Genomic DNA, 18,251 nt, shown 5'->3' on the forward strand with positions numbered 1-18,251 from the left:
CATTTACATCCGGCCCTCGGTATCCACGGGTTCTACGTTGGACCAGCGAGTGGTTGGTTGAATCCATGGATGCGTAACCAGTGGATACCGGGAGGGGGAGGGGCAACTGTACTATGTCATTTTATTTTATTTTATTTTATTTTTATTTTTTGCGGTACGCGGGCCTCTCACTGTTGTGGCCTCTCCCGCCGCGGAGCACAGGCTCCGGACGCGCAGGCTCAGCGGCCATGGCTCACGGGCCCAGGGGCACGAACCCGTGTCCCCTACATCGGCAGGCTGACTCTCAACCACTGCGCCACCAGGGAAGCCCTATGTCATTTTATATAAGGGACTTGAATACCTGCAGGTTTTGGTATCTGTGGGGAAGGAGGGAGGGAAGGGGGCTTCCCTCCTCCACTGCCACCCCCATACTGAGGGACTATTGTGTTTGCGGTTTCTTCTTTTTAACTTTGTGCTTTCCCCTACTTTGCACACTATTAAAACTGAGTTTGTCTGTTACTTGGCTCAGGCTTAACTTATGAAGTGGGAGTGGGGTGGGCATGAGGGCAGTACCTAATAGATATTTAGTGCCCACTTTGTGCTCAATTTATCCACATCACCTTGTTTCTATGGACAGCTCACAGCAATCTGAAAAAGTTCAGTGTTCTATATTTGAGACAAAGGCACTGAGGCAATTTGTCCAAGACCATAGAATCAGAACTGGACCCAACCTCCCTGATCACAGACCCCCAACATTTTGTTTTTGATTTTAGGTTTCGGTTTTGTCTGGGTATAAGGGGGAAAAGGGGGTGAATAAAAAAGTATTTGAGCAAGCATTTGGCATTATGTGTTTAATTCTCTTAAACCGGAGGTCAGCTTCTACTTTCTGTATGTGAAAATGAATTTGTCAGTGGATCAGTTTCCTTTACATTTTCCTAGATTCTTAAGGTATTACAGAACAAGTCTCTAGCTAAAGGCATTCCATAAAGCAGACAGCCTTAGGGGAGGAGTGGGGCATAAATTACATGAATGAGTTAGTACAAAGCTGCTAATAAAACCTACAACACAGGTAAAGGCAGAGGGTAAATTTTCTGACAAAGCTATTTAGTACCAACTACCAAGAACTAAAAATATAAAAAAGTAAATATTTTTAAATTAAATTGCAAAAAGAGAGATTTACCTAAAGAGGAAAACAAAAGTATTTCCAAGCCTGAGATTTATTAGTATAAATAATCACAAAGAAAGGATTTCTTTTTGATTTTAGAGTATGTTTTCCTTGGACAGTGGAAAAAAAAGAATTGCATTGTACACTTGTCAAACTTCACTTGTGATTACAGTTCATAAGATACAATTCTTATAATGTATTCAATCTTTTCATTTTACAACTTTTTTGCTTATTTTTAATGTGTGATTATTGTATTGTTTTACTACTTTCAAAGCAAAGTATTTTTTTTTCTTTTGTTACTTTACTAGTCTCTAAAGAGTAAAGGGAATTCCTCTTTGAGAAGTCTTTACATGAGAAAGGAAAAAAATTAGCTCTGAAATTAATTAGATTCCTCAGACTCACAGATACAGACAACTTTATATTCCTGGTTTCTTACAAAAAACATTAATAGTTTAAATGATTTAAGAACATAAAATAAAATGAGACTTCCAGGATTTTCGGTTAACAACAAAAGTACAGAAAATACAATATATTTGGAGAGGAAGGTGGAAGAGAATGTCTATGGAAAGTTAGGCTGGCACCTGATTAAAGCGGAAATTATTTCTAAAATACCATAAAGCAGAATTTCTTTGGGGAAATCTGCAGTAACAGAAAGCGAGCACCGTTTATATTCTATGTATCATTAATTGGCTCTTCTGTGAAGCAAAGTGGCATCTTCCTGGGGCAGGAAAATCCCATTATAAAATACTGCAGGAATAAAGCATGCTTCTTCAGTCTTAGCTGTCGATTGAGTGGCCCGGGGGCGGGGGACTGGTGTCCCGGGAAAAGCACAGCGTGGGTTTCCTGGGCGAAGCCTGGGTGACCCGCGCGCACGGTGCGGCTGAGCCCCGCACGGGCACATCAAGCGCTATTCGGCTCTTGGCCTTGGAGTCAAAGTGCCCCGCGGGCTAACGTGTCCGCAGACGTCAGGAAGCAGAGTTGGGAACCAGGAGATGTGGTGGCCGCCCTGACGGGGCTGCTGGGGGCCCGGCACCTCGCTGGGCCGCTGGGATCCCAGAGCACCTGCTCTTCCTCTGCCTCCTGGCGGGTCTCGCCGCGGGGAGGGGGCCGGGGCCCGGAGCGTCGATCGCGGGCGCCCTGGGGTGAGGCGCCCTCCCCGCCCGGCTCAGGACGGGCGCGCCGCCAGGGCTGGGGAGGGGCGGCGGGAAGGGCGGGGGCCGGCGCGGGGCAGGGCCAGGCCCGGCTGCTCCGGGGCCGGCGCTCTCCGAGAAGCCCAGCGCTCGCCCCGAAGGTGTGCGGAGCGCGTGCCATGAGGACCCTGTGGATGGCGCTGTGCGCGCTGGCGCGGCTGTGGCCCGGGACCCTGGCCGGTTGCGCCGACGCGGGGCGCTGCTGCCCCGGCCGGGACCCCGCCTGCTTCGCCCACGGCTGGAGGCAGGACAGGGTCTACGGGACGTGTTTCTGCGACCAAGCCTGCCGCCTCACCGGGGACTGCTGCTTCGACTACGCCAGGGCGTGCCCAGGTAGGTGGCGGGCCCGAGGGTGGGCAACCGGCCGTTCGCCCGCAGCGGAGGGGCACAGGGTCCCACGCCAGGGACCGCAGCCCGACAGCCAGGTGTCCCGGTGCCGTCTATCCCGGCCCACCCCGAATGCCTCCATGCAGGGTCCTCTAGCACCCCCCTCTCTAGGTGCACCCCAGACTCTCCATCCTAGGGTCCCCAGCCCCCTCCATCGCGGGGTCTCCCCGTCCTCTCCATCTAGACCTACGGCTCCAATGCCCCCCTTCCCACCAGAGCCTGGGTGGAAGGGGCTGGAGCCCTGTTGTCTGGAAGGGCGCTGGCCACCTCGGCCGAATGAATCCCTCCGCCTGGGAGCTGCGGCTTGGTAGGGCCACCTCCCACCTGGAGAGATGGCGCTGACAGGTCCCAGAGGCACGCCCCTGTGCTGGTTCCGCCGCGTGCAATCTGTTAACCCTGGAGAGGGGTGATGGGGGGGGGCGTGTAATTATCCCACTTGGCGCCAAGGTCTTGTCCTGGGAGGGTACTTTCTTCTGAAGAACAAGTTCCTGGAGGACCACAGTTGTCCTCACCTGCACTCCAGCGTGTAGCACAGCCCCTTCCTCCTAGGAGGTGTTCCATATATTCGTTGAATTCAATTTTATCCATATAGCATGATAAAGATTTTTATCTCAAAGTTCCTAGTATGTTTTAATCTTGCCGGTTTTCCTTTAGGGTCAATCTTTTTCATCTTTAAATCTCCCACAATATCACAGCCCCTGGTATAGGCTCAACAAATGCTGATTTAATTAAATTAAAAGGTAAAGGAAGACATGGTGAGTACAGTCCTGAGAAACAAGGCGTACCTGAGAAAAGCCAGCTCTGGAAATAAAAGTAGCCCTGATCCCTGATAATCACATCACCCCAAAAGCCACACATACATTAGGGTTTGACCTCAAGGAGCTCAGCGTTGTGGGACCTTCAGCATCTTCCCGGTAACCTGCAGGGCTGTGTCATTTCCCTGCAAACCGGATGCCTGGTGGAGTCTAGCACCCCTTCTGCCTCTTTTCTGCTGGGAGAGGCCACCAGCCCACCGCAGGACGGTCACCCAGGCCTGCTGCTGAAAGAACACAGTTGAAAAACATTAAGATTTTTAAAATCTTGATTGAAAGCTAATGATTTACCTGAGAATATTGATCTTTTTGATAAGCTTCTTTCCCTCTTCTGCTCCAAGGCCAGGATACTTTACTACTAAAGTAAGGTGAAGAGTCAGTTACTTAGGGAATGTAGTACCCTTGGTCCAGGCGTCCCCTGTTCCCTCCCCACAGAATCCTCCCTAAACTCCTGTTTGCCTCAGTTACCTGGATCACTCAAACCTTTCCACCATGGCAGCCTCTCTCACTAATCTTTTCTCTCAAGGGATCTGCCTACATTTTAAAGGTAAATACAGAATTCCTGCAGTTCAGATAATGGGCCCCAGTCTGTGGTAAGCACAGCAATACAAAAACAATGAAGACACAATCTCTGCCCCCTGGAAGTTCAGAGCGGAGCAGGGAAACACACACAAAACCATTTGCAATATGCTAAGTGCCAAAATAATGGATCCGGGAAGCCAGAGAGGAAAAACTCAGATCAGAGGAATTCAAGGAAGACTTCCCAGAGGAAGCCTGGTCCCAGAGAATGAGGGAGACGCCTCTAGAAGGGGAAGGGGGGTTCTAAGAGGAAAGCATCTCATGACTGTTCAGTGTTCCCTGTGGGCGTCAGCGTTTTGTGACAGCGCTAGGCTAGGCCCTGAGGCTCACCTGGGGAGCAAGACAGACAGTGAACACCGCTAGACAGGCGAGTGTCAGGAGGAAAACTGGCTTTTTCATGTGCCCTAACAGCGCTATGAGGAGTTGCAGAATCCTCCAAGTCTCTATTTGGTCAAAAATTAAACCCTCATTTTCAGTCCAGAGATATTAAAACAAAGAGCCTATCATTTCGGACTGAGGATTTATTGGGGAAGTAATGGCAGAAGAGAGAAGACCTTACCATCTCCGGGGGAACTCAGAAAGAAATCCCAGGACCTTTGTGGCTAGGAGGAGGCTGTGAGCTGTGGGCAAAGAAGCCCAAGCCAGAAAAGGAAATGGTGCCTGCTAGGATTTTTTTTTTTTTTTTTTTTTTTTTTGTGGTACATGGGCCTCTCACTGTTGTGGCCTCTCCCGTTGTGGAGCACAGGCTCCGGACACGCAGGCTCAGCGGCCATGGCTCACGGGCCCAGCTGCTCCGCGGCATGTGGGATCTTCCTGGACCGGGGCACGAACCTGTGTCTCCTGCATCGGCAGGCGGACCCTCAACCACTGCCCCACCAGGGAAGCCCCCTGCTAGGATTTTTAAAGGAGCATTTTCAGGAGCCTTAAATGCCCTTCCCCAGGGAGTTAAGAGAGGCTCTTGCAGGTCTAGGCAGAAAGCAGACTCGGGATGGAAAAGGCGCCTCGTTGGTAGATTCTCTGTGCCTGGAGTTTTGCGGCAAGGCAGTAAGAAAATAGAGACAATTGGAAGGTGGCCCACTTGGCGAGCCCAAGCCTGCTCTGTCCTCAGAGCTGAGGGCGAGAGTGCAGGGCAGGACACAGCCTAGATGCTGCGTCTCCTCAGCCCTGGACCAGCATCACAACTGTGCTGACTTGGGGATCTGGGGAAAGGGGAGGTGGGCCTGCATTATTAACGTTTTCCAGCCGCAGGAGCTGGGGCTTTCAGAGGGCTCTCCTGTCACAGCGTTACCACAGGTGGGCAGCAGAGTGAGATCTGAACCCACGCTGCCTGCTTTCAAGTTGCCATCTGCCTCATCTGTTTTTGGCAACTCATAGCTGTAATTGATCATACCAGATAAGGTGCAGCGGCGCAGAGCCTCCAGTTACTCTATGTACATAGAGCCATTCGGCCTCTTAGAATCCACTTCCTTCTTACCTAATGTTAGGTTAACTATTGATGCTGCCCGAAGCAGTTTTGACTGAAATGACATTAAACGTGAATGAAAAATGTAACTGTGTCAGTGGAACTTACTTCTAGCACTTCTGATTTTTTCATCTTGAGAGACACATTATTTTTTGGTGTGGCTAAGAGATGACCGTACTGGAACTTTTTTTTTTCCTAAATAGAAAGTTGTTGTTTTTTAAAATTTATTTAGTTTTGGCTGCGCTGGGTCTTCGTTGTGGTGTGCGGGCTTCTCATCGCCGGCAGCTTCTCTTGTTGCAGAGCACGGGCTCTAGGCACACGGGCTTCAGTAGTTGTGGCACGCGGGCTCAGTAGTTGTGGCTCGCAGGCTCTAGAGCGCAGGCTCAGTAGTTGTGGCGCACGGGCTTAGTTGCTCCGCGGCATGTGGGATCTTCCCGGACCAAGGCTCGAACCTGTGTCCCTTGCATTGGCAGGTGGATTCTTAACCACCGCGCCGCCAGGGAAGTCTGAAAGTTATTTTCTTACTCAGTAAAATATAAAAATAAGTTGAATCTGAAGAATTACTAAACTGCCCAAAAAAGTCAATTCTGAAATTAATCATCTCAGAAAAATCTAATTATGTTGATGGTATGGGTTTCAACACCAATAACGTATCTTCATAACCACCCCCCACCCCCCAGACGATAAAGGATAGAGAATTCTCCACTGGCTGAGCCTGATCAGGGATGGGGAGAGACTGAGGAGGGGACAGGTCTGAGTTACCCTGCCCTGAAGAACTTCCTGGAAGGCTTGCTTATCAGGCTCATAACACGCAGTCTCTAACTCATCAGATGGGTCCGTGGAGTCTGCATTCTAAGACCGTGGAAGCAGTAGGTTGCATTGGATCTTGGATGAGCAACTTAAGGACAGAGTAATCATTAACCCAAGTGGAGCAGGACAAAAATTGAGTCACCTCTATAGCCCAGTGTCTTCTCCTAGATTTATGGGGAATCCAAGAAACCAACTGGCCATGCTCTCCAGGTACCTCCCAGCTCTCAGTTCCTTAGGTCTCACAACCCACCCAAGTATTCTTCATTTTGATCTCACTTTATGGACGAGGCAACCAGAGCACAGAAAGGTCAAATAGTGTGTCCAAAGTCACACAGCTAATAAGTGATGAAGTGAGATTTGAACCCAGGAGCTCTGGGTCCAGAGCCCACACGTTTAAACATTACGTTTTCACTGCCTCAGAGAAACTAGCCTTTATGAGAAGCTGTGGACTTTGCGGGTAGGCTCCATATAAATACTGGTAAAGTGAGTGAGTCTTCTTTCTCCATCAACTATGCCCCTCAAGGGTGAAAAAATGTGTCCCACTCCTCTTTGCAATCCCCTAAGAGCTATCGCAGTGTTGTTTACAAACATTTGTCCAAAAAAATATGACCACTGGTTTCCACCTGGAGGATGTTAACTGTGACTTCAGAGGGCAGTGCCATCTGAGGCATATCCACATGTTCTTTTTAAAAATAACATTTTCTGGGAATTCCCTGGTGGTCCAGTGGTTAGGACTCTGCACTTTCACTGCGGAGGGCGTGGGATCAATCCCTGGTTGGAGAACTAAGATCCTGCAAGCCACCCGGCACGGCCAAAAAAAAAAAAATTTCCTTCCTGATCACAAAATATATGTTTGTTGCAGAAAGTGTAGAAATGCACAAAAGAATTTACCTGGAAACTTACTACCCAGAAAAAGCATCATTATCTTTTTTATTTTGATTCCCTTTTTTCCCCCAGGCTTGCATGGGGTCTAAAATTCTGTTTTTCTAAGGTGACAGTTCATGTCACTATCTTGTTACCATTTCATAAACTTGTCCAGTTAATGTCTCAAAAGAAAAAAAAAACGAAACAACCTACCAGGGGCCAGATAACATAAGTTTCTGCAAGAGGAAACAAATACTTGATCATTTTATTGGTGCTTTTTGAGGGGGTCCATAGGCACTTGGGCAATATTTATGCTCTCATTCGTCTTTCAGAGAAGTTGTGACAGGGTTCCTGGGAAAGGGTACACATACATAAGGAGAGGGAAAAAGGCAGATGACATACAGTTAAAACTGTGTCACCATGAGATGTGTGTGTGCGTGTGTGTGTGTGTGTGTATAAAGGGACGGTTTTATTTTTCCTCCATAGATTGTCGAGAAACAAGTTACGCATCAATGGTACTGCTGCGGGTAAAGTGTGAAAAGAATATTTCCTTAGGAATGATAACGACTAGACCTGATTAGAACTTAACAATGTGAGGGAGAAAGCGCTTGATCGTGGGTGGCCTTCAACTTTTAGGTGGCAAAGAGCCAGGCCGGCAGGGCCAGATTGCAAAGAGGAAGGCTTGAGTGTCTGTGATTAACCAAGGTGAGGCTACACGAAGGTAAGCAAGGCCTTACATTAAGAAGAAATAATCCAGACTATACTTAGGAAGTGAAGGAGCCTGGCTTTCAGCTCAGCTTGCTGCCGTGTGTGTGTGTGTGTGTGTGTGTGTGTGTGTGTGTGTGTGTGTATTTGGCATCATCAAGAAAGGCATTAGAAAACAAAAGTTTTTTTAAATTACCCTATGGTACCTGCATACTGAGAATAGTGTATCTAGCTGCCACCACTCACCGGGCTGTGAATGGGCATGGGGAAAGTCCAGTGGTAATTCTGAGAGCGGAAACGTCTATAGAGAGATGTGTCCAAAGGCTGCAGGGAAGGGGGTCTACTGAAACAGTAAGTCCACCAGTGGGACAGATAAGATAAAAGGGGGTCTACTGAAACAGTAAGTCCACCAGTGGAACAGATAAGATAAACACAGATTTTTTTCTACCATATTCTGAAATTCTCAAGTGAGGGAAATTGGACTCAAATAAAAGGAAATACCACTTCATGCCATAGATGTTAATATTAAAAGAGCTTGTCACTTTCAAGAGGTGGTACTGACAGGGGCTATACATGGATTAAGAAGGCCTTGACAGGGTGTGGCCGCCAGGAGAAGCTGGGCTCTACCTGACCTTAAGGCATGGAAAGCAGTGTTCCTTCCAGTGGACACCCTGTGGGGCCACCATCGCCAGGAGAGCCCAGACAGCTCTCGCCCGGTTGAGGAATGTCTTCTGTGTCTGGCTCTGGGAGTTTCTGACTTTGTCCCTTTCCTTCTACCGGCTTTCCTTCCCACCCTAGAGCCTCTGACAGTGCTTTGGCTTCTTACTTCCAGAGTCTGTTTGGATGTAGAATTTAATTTAGAAAGGAAGAGCAACTCACCCAATGCCATTTCATTCATTCATTGACTCACAGATTAGACAAATATTTACTGAACACCTGCCATGTGCCAAGTGCTAGGCACGAAATAAAAAACTCGGCAATAAACAAAATAAATAACTATGTAATTTGAATTATGGAGATGTTAGAAGGCAAGGAGCACAGAGCTCTGAGAGGAAATAATTTTGTGGGGTGTGTGTGTGTGTTTGTGTGTGTCTAATTAGATGAGCTGGCCAGGAAAGGACTCCCTGAAAATAAAATAATTCAGCTGGACCTCAAGGATGAGCCGAACCCAGCCATGCCCAGTGTGGGAGGAACATTCCAGCAGAGGGAAAATACAGACAAAGGTCCCAGAGTGTGAAAGAGCCTGGGTGGGTGTGGCAGATGGGTGAAGAGGCCAGAGTGGGTGCAGCCTGGGGCAGAGGGGGCACTGGGGGTGCCTCCGGGTGGGAGCAACGGGCAGGCACAGGCAGGTCACCCAGGACTTTGTGGGCCATGCAGGGAGGTTGGATTTTAGTCCAAATTCAATGGCAAAGCCATGGAAGGAGGTTAAAAAATCATTAAAAAAGAGAAAAAAAAAGATTAGCGGTATATCTTTTAAGGTAATTGTACTTGGATATGACTGGATATCCTTGTTAGGACATGGAAAAATGTACCCTACTCTTGTGTGCAGATTCGTTATTGAACTGTATAACTTACTTTTCTGCTCTTGGCTGTTCTCCTCGTGGCTGTAGAGGGGACGTCTGATAAACAGAAAGCTCCAGAGGAAGGGGTACTAGCTGGCACATCATGAAGGGCTTGATGATTCCTTGCGCTCTGGCCTACCCACTGTCTCACTGCCCAGTGAGCCCAGAGCCAGAGGTGCCCGGTGAACGCAGAGCCAGAGGTGCCCAGTGAGCCCAGAGCCAGAGGTGCCCGGTGGACCCAGAGCCAGAGGTGCCCAGTGAGCCCAGAGCCAGAGGCGCCCGGTGGACCCAGAGCCAGAGGTGCCCAGTGAGCCCAGAGCCAGAGGCGCCCAGTGAGCCCAGAGCCAGAGGCGCCCAGTGAGCCCAGAGCCAGAGGCGCCCAGTGAGCCCAGAGCCAGAGGCGCCCAGTGAGCCCAGAGCCAGAGGCGCCCAGTGGACCCAGAGCCAGAGGTGCCCGGTGAGCCCAGAGCCAGAGGCGCCCGGTGAGCCCAGAGCCAGAGGCGCCCGGTGAGCCCAGAGCCAGAGGCGCCCGGTGAGCCCAGAGCCAGAGGTGCCCGGTGAGCCCAGAGCCAGAGGTGCCCGGTGAGCCCAGAGCCAGAGGTGCCCGGTGGACCCAGAGCCAGAGGTGCCCGGTGAGCCCAGAGCCAGAGGTGCCCGGTGAGCCCAGAGCCAGAGGTGCCCGGTGAGCCCAGAGCCAGAGGTGCCCGGTGAGCCCAGAGCCAGAGGTGCCCGGTGAGCCCAGAGCCAGAGGTGCCCGGTGGACCCAGAGCCAGAGGTGCCCAGTGAGCCCAGAGCCAGAGGTGCCCAGTGAGCCCAGAGCCAGAGGTGCCCAGTGAGCCCGGAGCCAGAGGTGCCCGGTGAGCCCAGAGCCAGAGGTGCCCAGTGGACCCAGAGCCAGAGGTGCCCGGTGAGCCCAGAGCCAGAGGTGCCCAGTGAGCCCAGAGCCAGAGGTGCCCAGTGAGCCCAGAGCCAGAGGTGCCCGGTGAGCCCAGAGCCAGAGGTGCCCGGTGAGCCCGGAGCCAGAGGTGCCCAGTGGACCCAAAGTAGAAGCTTAGGAGCCTACTTCCTACCTCTACTCTCTTCTATGTCTTCTTCTCTGTCTCTGTTCCCCATTCCCTTATTATATTTCCTGGGATCACCTCCCCAAATAAATTGCTTGCATTCAGATCCATGTCTCAGGGTCTGCTTCTGGGGAAACTCAACCTGAACGTTATGTTGATTTGAAACAAAGGAGAAAAAAGGAGCTTTTGCCGCTCTTCCAGGCACCCATTAAATCTGGGCTTCTTCAGCCGCATAGCACAGGGAGATCAGCTCGGTGCTTTGTGACCGCCTGGAGGGGTGGGATAGGGAGGGTGGGAGGGAGGGAGACGCAAGAGGGAAGAGATATGGGAACATGTGTATATGTATAACTGATTCACTTTGTTATAAAGCAGAAACTAGCACACCATGGTAAAGCAATTATGCCCCAATAAAGATGTTAAAAAAAAAAAATCTGGGCTTCTTTCCGCTAAAAGGGGTGGGAGGGTGTCATCAAATCCCAAGCATTAAGACACAGGGAAGCTGGGGCAGACTTGGAGTCAGGAGATGATTGCGCTCACTGGATAACAGTCTGCCAGCCCCCAGTGACAGCCAGGGAAACAAGAAGGATGAGAAAGTCAGATTTGAAGACAGAATATTTTGATATGCTAAGTATAGATGTGAGTTAGGTAAGCTTTAGTGGGAAGGGAACAGGAACACTAATGGAAGAGTTCAAAAGGAAATCTGTGTCATGCAGTTGAGATATATGACTTGTGGTAATAAATCTGTCAGAAGTTTCTGTACTTCTCCCAAGCTCCGTGACAAAAGATCACCTGTGACAAACTGTAATCCAAATAATCAAAAGTTCACAAGTTAATTAATAATAGAATTTTTTGTGCAGAATAGGAATAAATACTTCAGACTCATCTTCCAGCTCAAAATATTTTGTGGAACCCCTTTCCACTGGTGAAAGTCTATGTGAACTTTTCTCACTTTCTCTGACAGTAAAGTCCCCGAGATGTGATTGTTCAGGGCCCCAGAACTTTCTGATTCTCTTTATGAGGCTGTTAAAGTCATGGATTGGAAAGACAGGGCAAGTATTTTGCCAAGGACAAACCTTAACCCATAGGAACAACAGTTGATTCAATGATTCTGTGATGTGAGGACGTTGCCTATTGGTCAAACCAAATAAAATAAACATTTATGCGACATGAGACACAAATACTGAAGAAATACTGAGAGACTAAATTCATCCCCCCATGTCAACTTTTACCATAGGGATAGGGTGTAACCCAAGGCCGTATTACTAAGTTCTGAGTTAAAGCCATGGCAAAGTTGTATTTTTTTTAAAGTGCTCCCAGGACTTCCCTGGTAGTCCAGGGGTTAAGGATCAGCCCTACAATGCAGGGGATGCCACTAAGCCCACGCGCTGCAACTAAGACCTGATACAGCCAAAAATAAATAAATAAATATTTAAATAAAAAAATAAAGTGCTCCCTACTTAGGCTATAACTATTTTTTTTTTTTTTTTGGCTGTGCCACACGGCATGTGGAATCTTAGTTCCCCAACCAGGTATCAAACCGGTGCTCCCTGCAGTGGAAGCATGGAGTCCTAACCATTGGACCACCTGGGAAATCCCACAAAGTTATATTTTTATAGTGATGTCTAAATGTTTAATCTTTGAATTAAGTGTATTTTTTTTTTTTTTTTTTTTTTGCGGTACGAGGGCCTCTCACTGTTGTGGCCTCTCCCGTTGCGGAGCACAGGCTCCGGACGCGCAGGCTCAGCGGCCATGGCTCACGGGCCCAGCCGCTCCGCGGCATGTGGGATCTTCCCGGACCGGGGCACGAACCCGTGTCCCCTGCATCGGCAGGCGGACTCTCAACCACTGCGCCACCAGGGAAGCCCTAAGTGTATTATTAAGTGTAGTTCAAGTCCAACATATCAGGGCAGGACTAGCTGGACTCAGGGATGAAGAGATTTGGGGGAGAAAGAGTTATTAAAGGAATTAAGGACAGAAGGTGTCTTTCTCAACCAGCTCCTAATCTGGCAGCCTCTTTAAATGCCTTCTGGTTCTATGGGCCAATTAAATCAGGGGACTGTGAAAATAAAATGGGAAGGTCAACAAGAGATGAAGAGCAGGAAGTGACCTGTTATTGATTTTCCAAAGGATGTGTGCGTGGCAGATACTGGGAACCAACTCTCACGTGGCTCGTTCTTGCTTCGTTAGGTAGCTGACATGTGATGCCTATGAGTTTTTAGATGATTAGTAAAAGCATCTTTTAAAGCAGTCTGAAATTTTTGGATTACTGACCGAGCTTTATGTTGTATGTGACCCTTTTCATGTCAGGTGTAGTTATGTGCTACCAAAGGATACAGCTTCCAAACGCCATGAACCCTAAACTAGAGTTTGCTGAGAGGCAAAATGAGTTTTTTCAGGTACAAACTGTGGGAAGTCCAATCAGATTTCAAAGAAGTTCAGGTGTTTTCGTGGTGAAGACTCTGGGAACTTGAAAGTATGAGGGTGATTGGGAAAAGTGGGTCACATTTTGTGGGAAAGAAAGAGTTTTGGCATCCGGTTCAGGGTACATCTTCTGTCTCCTTGTCCTTGTCTTATATCCAATTTCAAGTCCTCAAGTAATTCAATTTAAAAACTCATTACAGTCCTTTTAAAAGACTCCTTGGGATTTTAAATGAAAAAGTTAAATGTGCAGCCACATTGATTTTACAGTCTTGGACAGAGCATTGAGAGCCAGATTCTCACCCTGACTCTGCCTCTTCATGCCTGACCCTGGGTATTCTTACCCTCTGTGGGCCCTGGTTGCTGGTCTCTAAACCTCGCCTCTTACAGTGTATGAGCCTCTGAGCCATGGAGGATGAGACTAGAGCACCCAGGAGAAACCTAATGGGTAGGGGTCCTTCGTGCGGCCTAAGTCATGTTTTATGGAGGCACATTTCCTGATAAGAATTGGGCTTCCCTGGTGGCGCAATGGTTGAAAGTCCGCCTGCCGATGCACGAGACACGGGTTCATGCCCCGGTCCGGGAGGATCCCACATGCCGCGGAGCGGCTGGGCCCATGAGCCATGGCCGCTGGGCCTGAGCGTCCGGAGCCTGTGCTCCGTGGCGGTGAGAGGCCCGTTTACCGCAAAAAAAAAACCAAACAAAAAAACAAGAATTGACCTGGGTAAGTAGTGGGAGAAATACCTTTTCTTTTTTATATATATTTTTTCCTTTATGTTTTCTACAATGAATGTGTGTTACTGTTACCATAAAAATGTTCTGGCCAGAGGAGGATAAAGTTACACTCAAAGGAAAACAAGAGCAAAGACCTGATCTAAGCCCGGGGAGTAAGAGGAAGTACCCTGAAGACATCTGTCTCTTTTACTCGGGTGTGTCCTGGCTCAGACCCATCTTCATGATCCTGGAACATCCGCCTGCCTTTAAGAGATACCCATTTATCAGTTCACCATCAGGGCGGGTGGCATCAATGTCAGCTTGGGGTGTTCCCCCTGATGCAGGGCCGGGTCCAGGCGCAGTGTACGCGGGCTGAACTTGACTGTGTGCGTTGGCGGGAACAGCCGGGCAGGCGCTGGGTTTGCTCAGGTGTGCGTCCCGTCGTGCTGTTTTTCAGCTCGCCCGTGCATCGTGGGGGAGTGGAGCCCCTGGAGCGGCTGTGCGGACCAGTGCAGGCCCACGGCCCGCGTGAGGAGGCGCGCGGTACGGCAGGAGCCCCGGAACGGCGGCGAGCCCTGCCCGGCCCTGGAGGAGAGAGCCGGCTGCTTGGAGTACGCGACGCACCAGGGCCAGGACTGCGGGCACGCCTTCGGTACTGCGCTTTCCCTGACCGCTGCCCCGGGGTCTCTGGTGACTTTCCATCCCTTCGTCCCATAGAAGGCCATGTGCCAGGCCGGGAAAGTTCCATGAGCTGCAGGGAATGGGATGGGCCAGTCTGCCCAGAGGAGATAGGAAGCTCAGGAAATACTTGATCAAGGCATTATACGTCAGCTGTGTAAAGGCCTCCTCCCACCGCCTCCCAGTTACAACCCGGTGGTGGCCCCTTGCCGCAGTGCGTGCGCCCGGTGTAACGGACGCGCAAGGTGGTTTCTGGGCAAACTCAGTCAAGCTGACCACAAAGGACTTCAGGTAGGATGAGAATATTTCACTCAGGCTAGGATGTGTCCAGTAAGGATAGCCCTGTTTCACCTTTCAAGGTCATTCCTATTGAGTCGCGAATGCTTGCACACATGTGAAACTAGTGGAAAAAATAGAAATTCCGAAAGGACGATAAAATGATTAAAACACCTGCCTCTCCTCTCAAGCCGACCGGATTGGAGCTGACGTGATCAGACCTATGATTTGGGAAGATCGTCCTGGTTGTGGCGTGGCCAAGGAGACCACGAGTTGGCTTGATCATGAGTCAGGAGCCACAGGAAACTCACACAGAAATAAACAAAAAGGCCAAAACAGGGGTGTTAATCGGGATTGAATCTGATAGAGCGAAACACTGGTTTCTCAGGGTAGCAAAGATCACATGTTTTTCATAGGAACCTGGAAAATTCCATGTCAGCGTGACCCTCACTAAGCCATTTTTTCCCTTTTTTCCTTCCACACACAAATATTTATTGAGAGTCTACTTGATGCCAGGCACTGGGCTGAGTGCCAGTTACAACAGGGGAAAAATGTTGACATGGAGTCTGCTTGTCAGGTAGATCACAGTCTAGTGGGAGGGGGAGATGATAAGCAGATAATCCTAGGAAACTAATCCCAGGAAATTACAGCTTCAGTGTGGTGCCACAGGCACTGAACAAGGGAGAGGTGTCGGGAGCTGTGAGTGTGTGTCGTAAGCAGATTCCCCTGGCCTTGGTGGAGGAGGGCATCCCCAGAGGCCAGGAGAGGAGTGACTTCCCTGAGGATGTGGAGATGAGGCTGAGAAATGCAGAGCTATCTAGGCAGAGAGACCAGTGTGGCGAACCAGACAGTCAGGTGTAGGGCGTTTGAGGGATCTGGGGACTGATCTAGGAAAAACGCATGACCACGAGAGTCAGTAACACACAACAACCTTACAGGGTTGCGTGAGAGGGGATGTCCAGAGGCTATGATATGGCGACCCCCATACAGAAGGGGAAGAGAGGAATCTGCCAGGAGCTTGTGTGTCTAGGTGATGTTAGCCAAGCAGCATGGTTTGGAGTCTCTGGGGGCTTCACAGGGCAGGTGCCATGACGGCTTGGGGTCTTATAACCGTAAGGCTTTACCTTATCAACGGCCGGCAGATGTTGGGTGTAGTTTCACAGGGTATGCAAAACAGGCAGGACCTAAATGACTAAAAATCTGCTTGTTTGGCTATTTTAAAAACAAATTGAGTCTTCCCTGGTGGCGCAGTGGTTAAGAATCCGCCTGCCAATGCTGGAGACACGGGTTCGAGCCCTGGTCCGGGAAGATCCCACATGCCCTGTAGCAACTAAGCCCGTGTGCCACAACTATTGAGCCTGTGCTCTAGAGCCCGCGAGCCACAACTATTGAGCCCGCGTGCCACAACTACTGAAGCCCGCACGCCTAAAGCCCGTGCTCCGCAACAAGAGAAGCCACCACAATGAGAAGGCCACGCACTGCAACCAAGAGTAGTCCCCGCTCGCCGCAACTAGAAAAAGCCCACACACAGCGATGAAGACACAGTGCAGCCAAAAATAAACAAATTAAATAAATAAAATTTTTTTAAAATTGCATGTATAAAATTTTGAGTTTGGTGCCAGTAGCTTTTGAGGCTAACAGGTCTCAGCCTGCTGTGAGAAAATAAACCACCTAGGGCCCATCTTTGGCTGATTTATATAACACGGGGGGAGGCACAAGGCCCATTTGAGAAGCCGAAGGAAGGCCAGTGTGTGGGGAGCAGAGAGGGAGGCTTCTGGGCTGACACCCCCCAGGATGCAGGGCCTTGGGGTCCCTGTTTAGGATTCTGGCCTTTCTCTAAGAGCCGTGGAAAACCTCTGGTGTGTTTTCTGCAGGTGCCAATGTGATCAGATCTGTGATTTGAAAAGATCTCTTGGGGAGTGGAGTGGGTAGTGGCAGGGCCATGGCAGAGGCCCTTCATGGATATGGCAGTCGAGTTAAGCTCGCAGGGAAATAATTTAGGGCTCACAACAACGGTCACAGAACGAGCTCTCATTCAGCTCAGGCACTCTGCAGAAACACTGCAGAAAGGCTGAGGGAGGAAGTCGCTGTGGGACATTATTGATTTTTTGGATGGCTGTCACAGCCTATAGCAGATCTATCAGAAAAAGCAACTGCGCCGTTCAGTTATAGGGATTGGCTGCTAGACCGTATTCCTGCAGCACATCTGAATCTTCATTGTGGCTCCAGGATGCCCAGACCCCTTCCCCTTCACAGCCCTGGATCTCTTCAGAGAAGGATGATGCAGGTCACAGGAAAGGGAACAGGAAGCATGAAAATGCATATCTTGCATTTATTTTCTTCAATTTCTTTCATCAGTGTCTTATAGTTTTCAAAGTAGTGGTCTTTCACCTCCTGGTTAAATTTATTCCTAGGTATTTTATTCTTTTCCATGCAAGTGTAAATGGGATTGTTTTGTTAATTTCTCTTTCTCATAGTTTGTTCCTTTGAGAAACTGAATTCTTTTATTAGTTCTAACCGTTTTTTGGTGGAGGCTTTAGGGTTCTCTCTATATAGTATCATGTCATTTGCAAATAGTAGCAGTTTTATTTCTTCCTTTTCAGTTTGGATGCCTTTTATTTCTTTTCTCTTACCTAATTGCTGTGGCTAGGACTTCCAATACTATGTTGAATAAAAGTGGCAAGAGCGCCCATCCTTGTCTTACTCCTCTTAGAAGAAAAGTTTCCAGCTGTTCACCATTGAGTATGTTAGCTGTAGGTTTGTCAATAAGGCCTTTATTATGTTGAGATACTTTCCTGCTATTCCCAGTTTGTTGACATCAACAACATAAATGGATGTTGAATTTTGTCAAATGCTTTTTCTGCAACTTTTGAGATGATCATATGATTTTTATCCTTCGTTTTGTAAATGTATCACACTGAGTTGCAAATCAATGTAACCATCCTTGCATCCCTGGAATAAATCCCGCTTGATTGTGGTATATGATCCTTTTAATGTATAGTTGGATTCAGTTTGTTAATATTTTGTTGAGGATTTTTGCATCTATGTTCATCAAGGGTATTGGACTGTAATTTTCTTTTTTTGTAGTGTCCTTGTCTGGTTTGGGTATCAGGGTAATTCAGGCTTCATAAAATTTGTTTGGAATGTTTTCCTCCGCTTCAATTTTTTGGAAAAGTTTGAGAAGGTTATTAAATGTTTTTGAATGTTTCGTAGAATTCTCCAGTGAAGCCATCTGGTCCTGGGCTTCTGTCTGTTGGGAGATTCTTTTATTACTGTTTCAATTTCCCTACTAGTAATCAGTCTATTCAGATTCTCTATTTCTTTGTGATTCAGTCTTGTACATTTCTACGAATTTATTCATTTCTTCTAGGTTGTCCAATTTGTTGGTGTATAATTATTCATAATAGTCTCTTATGATCCTTTGTATTTCTGTGACATTAGTTGTAACTTCTCCTTTTTCATTTCTGATTTTATTTATTTGAGTCCTCTTTTTTCCCTTGGTGAGTCTAGCTAAAGATTTGTCAACTTTGTTTATCTTTTCAAAGAACCTGCTCTTAGTTTCATTGATATATTCTACGTTTTTTAGTCT

The 18,251-nt window shown here is 48.5% G+C and overlaps 1 protein-coding gene across 1 annotated transcript in view; it reads left to right on the forward strand.

The window, feature by feature from the left end:
* Positions 1-2,400: 2,400 nt before the first annotated feature.
* SBSPON (somatomedin B and thrombospondin type 1 domain containing) overlaps positions 2,401-18,251 on the forward strand; it is a 29,713-nt gene continuing 13,862 nt past the window's right edge. Inside the window, exons 1-2 of the mRNA XM_022595374.2 lie at positions 2,401-2,667; positions 14,166-14,360. Coding sequence (XP_022451082.1) covers positions 2,454-2,667; positions 14,166-14,360 — 409 coding nt within the window. The 5' untranslated portion in view covers positions 2,401-2,453. The remainder of the gene's footprint in view (positions 2,668-14,165; positions 14,361-18,251) is intronic.

This window comes from Delphinapterus leucas, chromosome 17 (assembly GCF_059928025.1).
Source record: "Delphinapterus leucas isolate spDelLeu-1000000601 "Yukka" chromosome 17, BTC_Dleu_Yukka2, whole genome shotgun sequence".
NCBI lineage: Eukaryota > Metazoa > Chordata > Mammalia > Artiodactyla > Monodontidae > Delphinapterus > Delphinapterus leucas.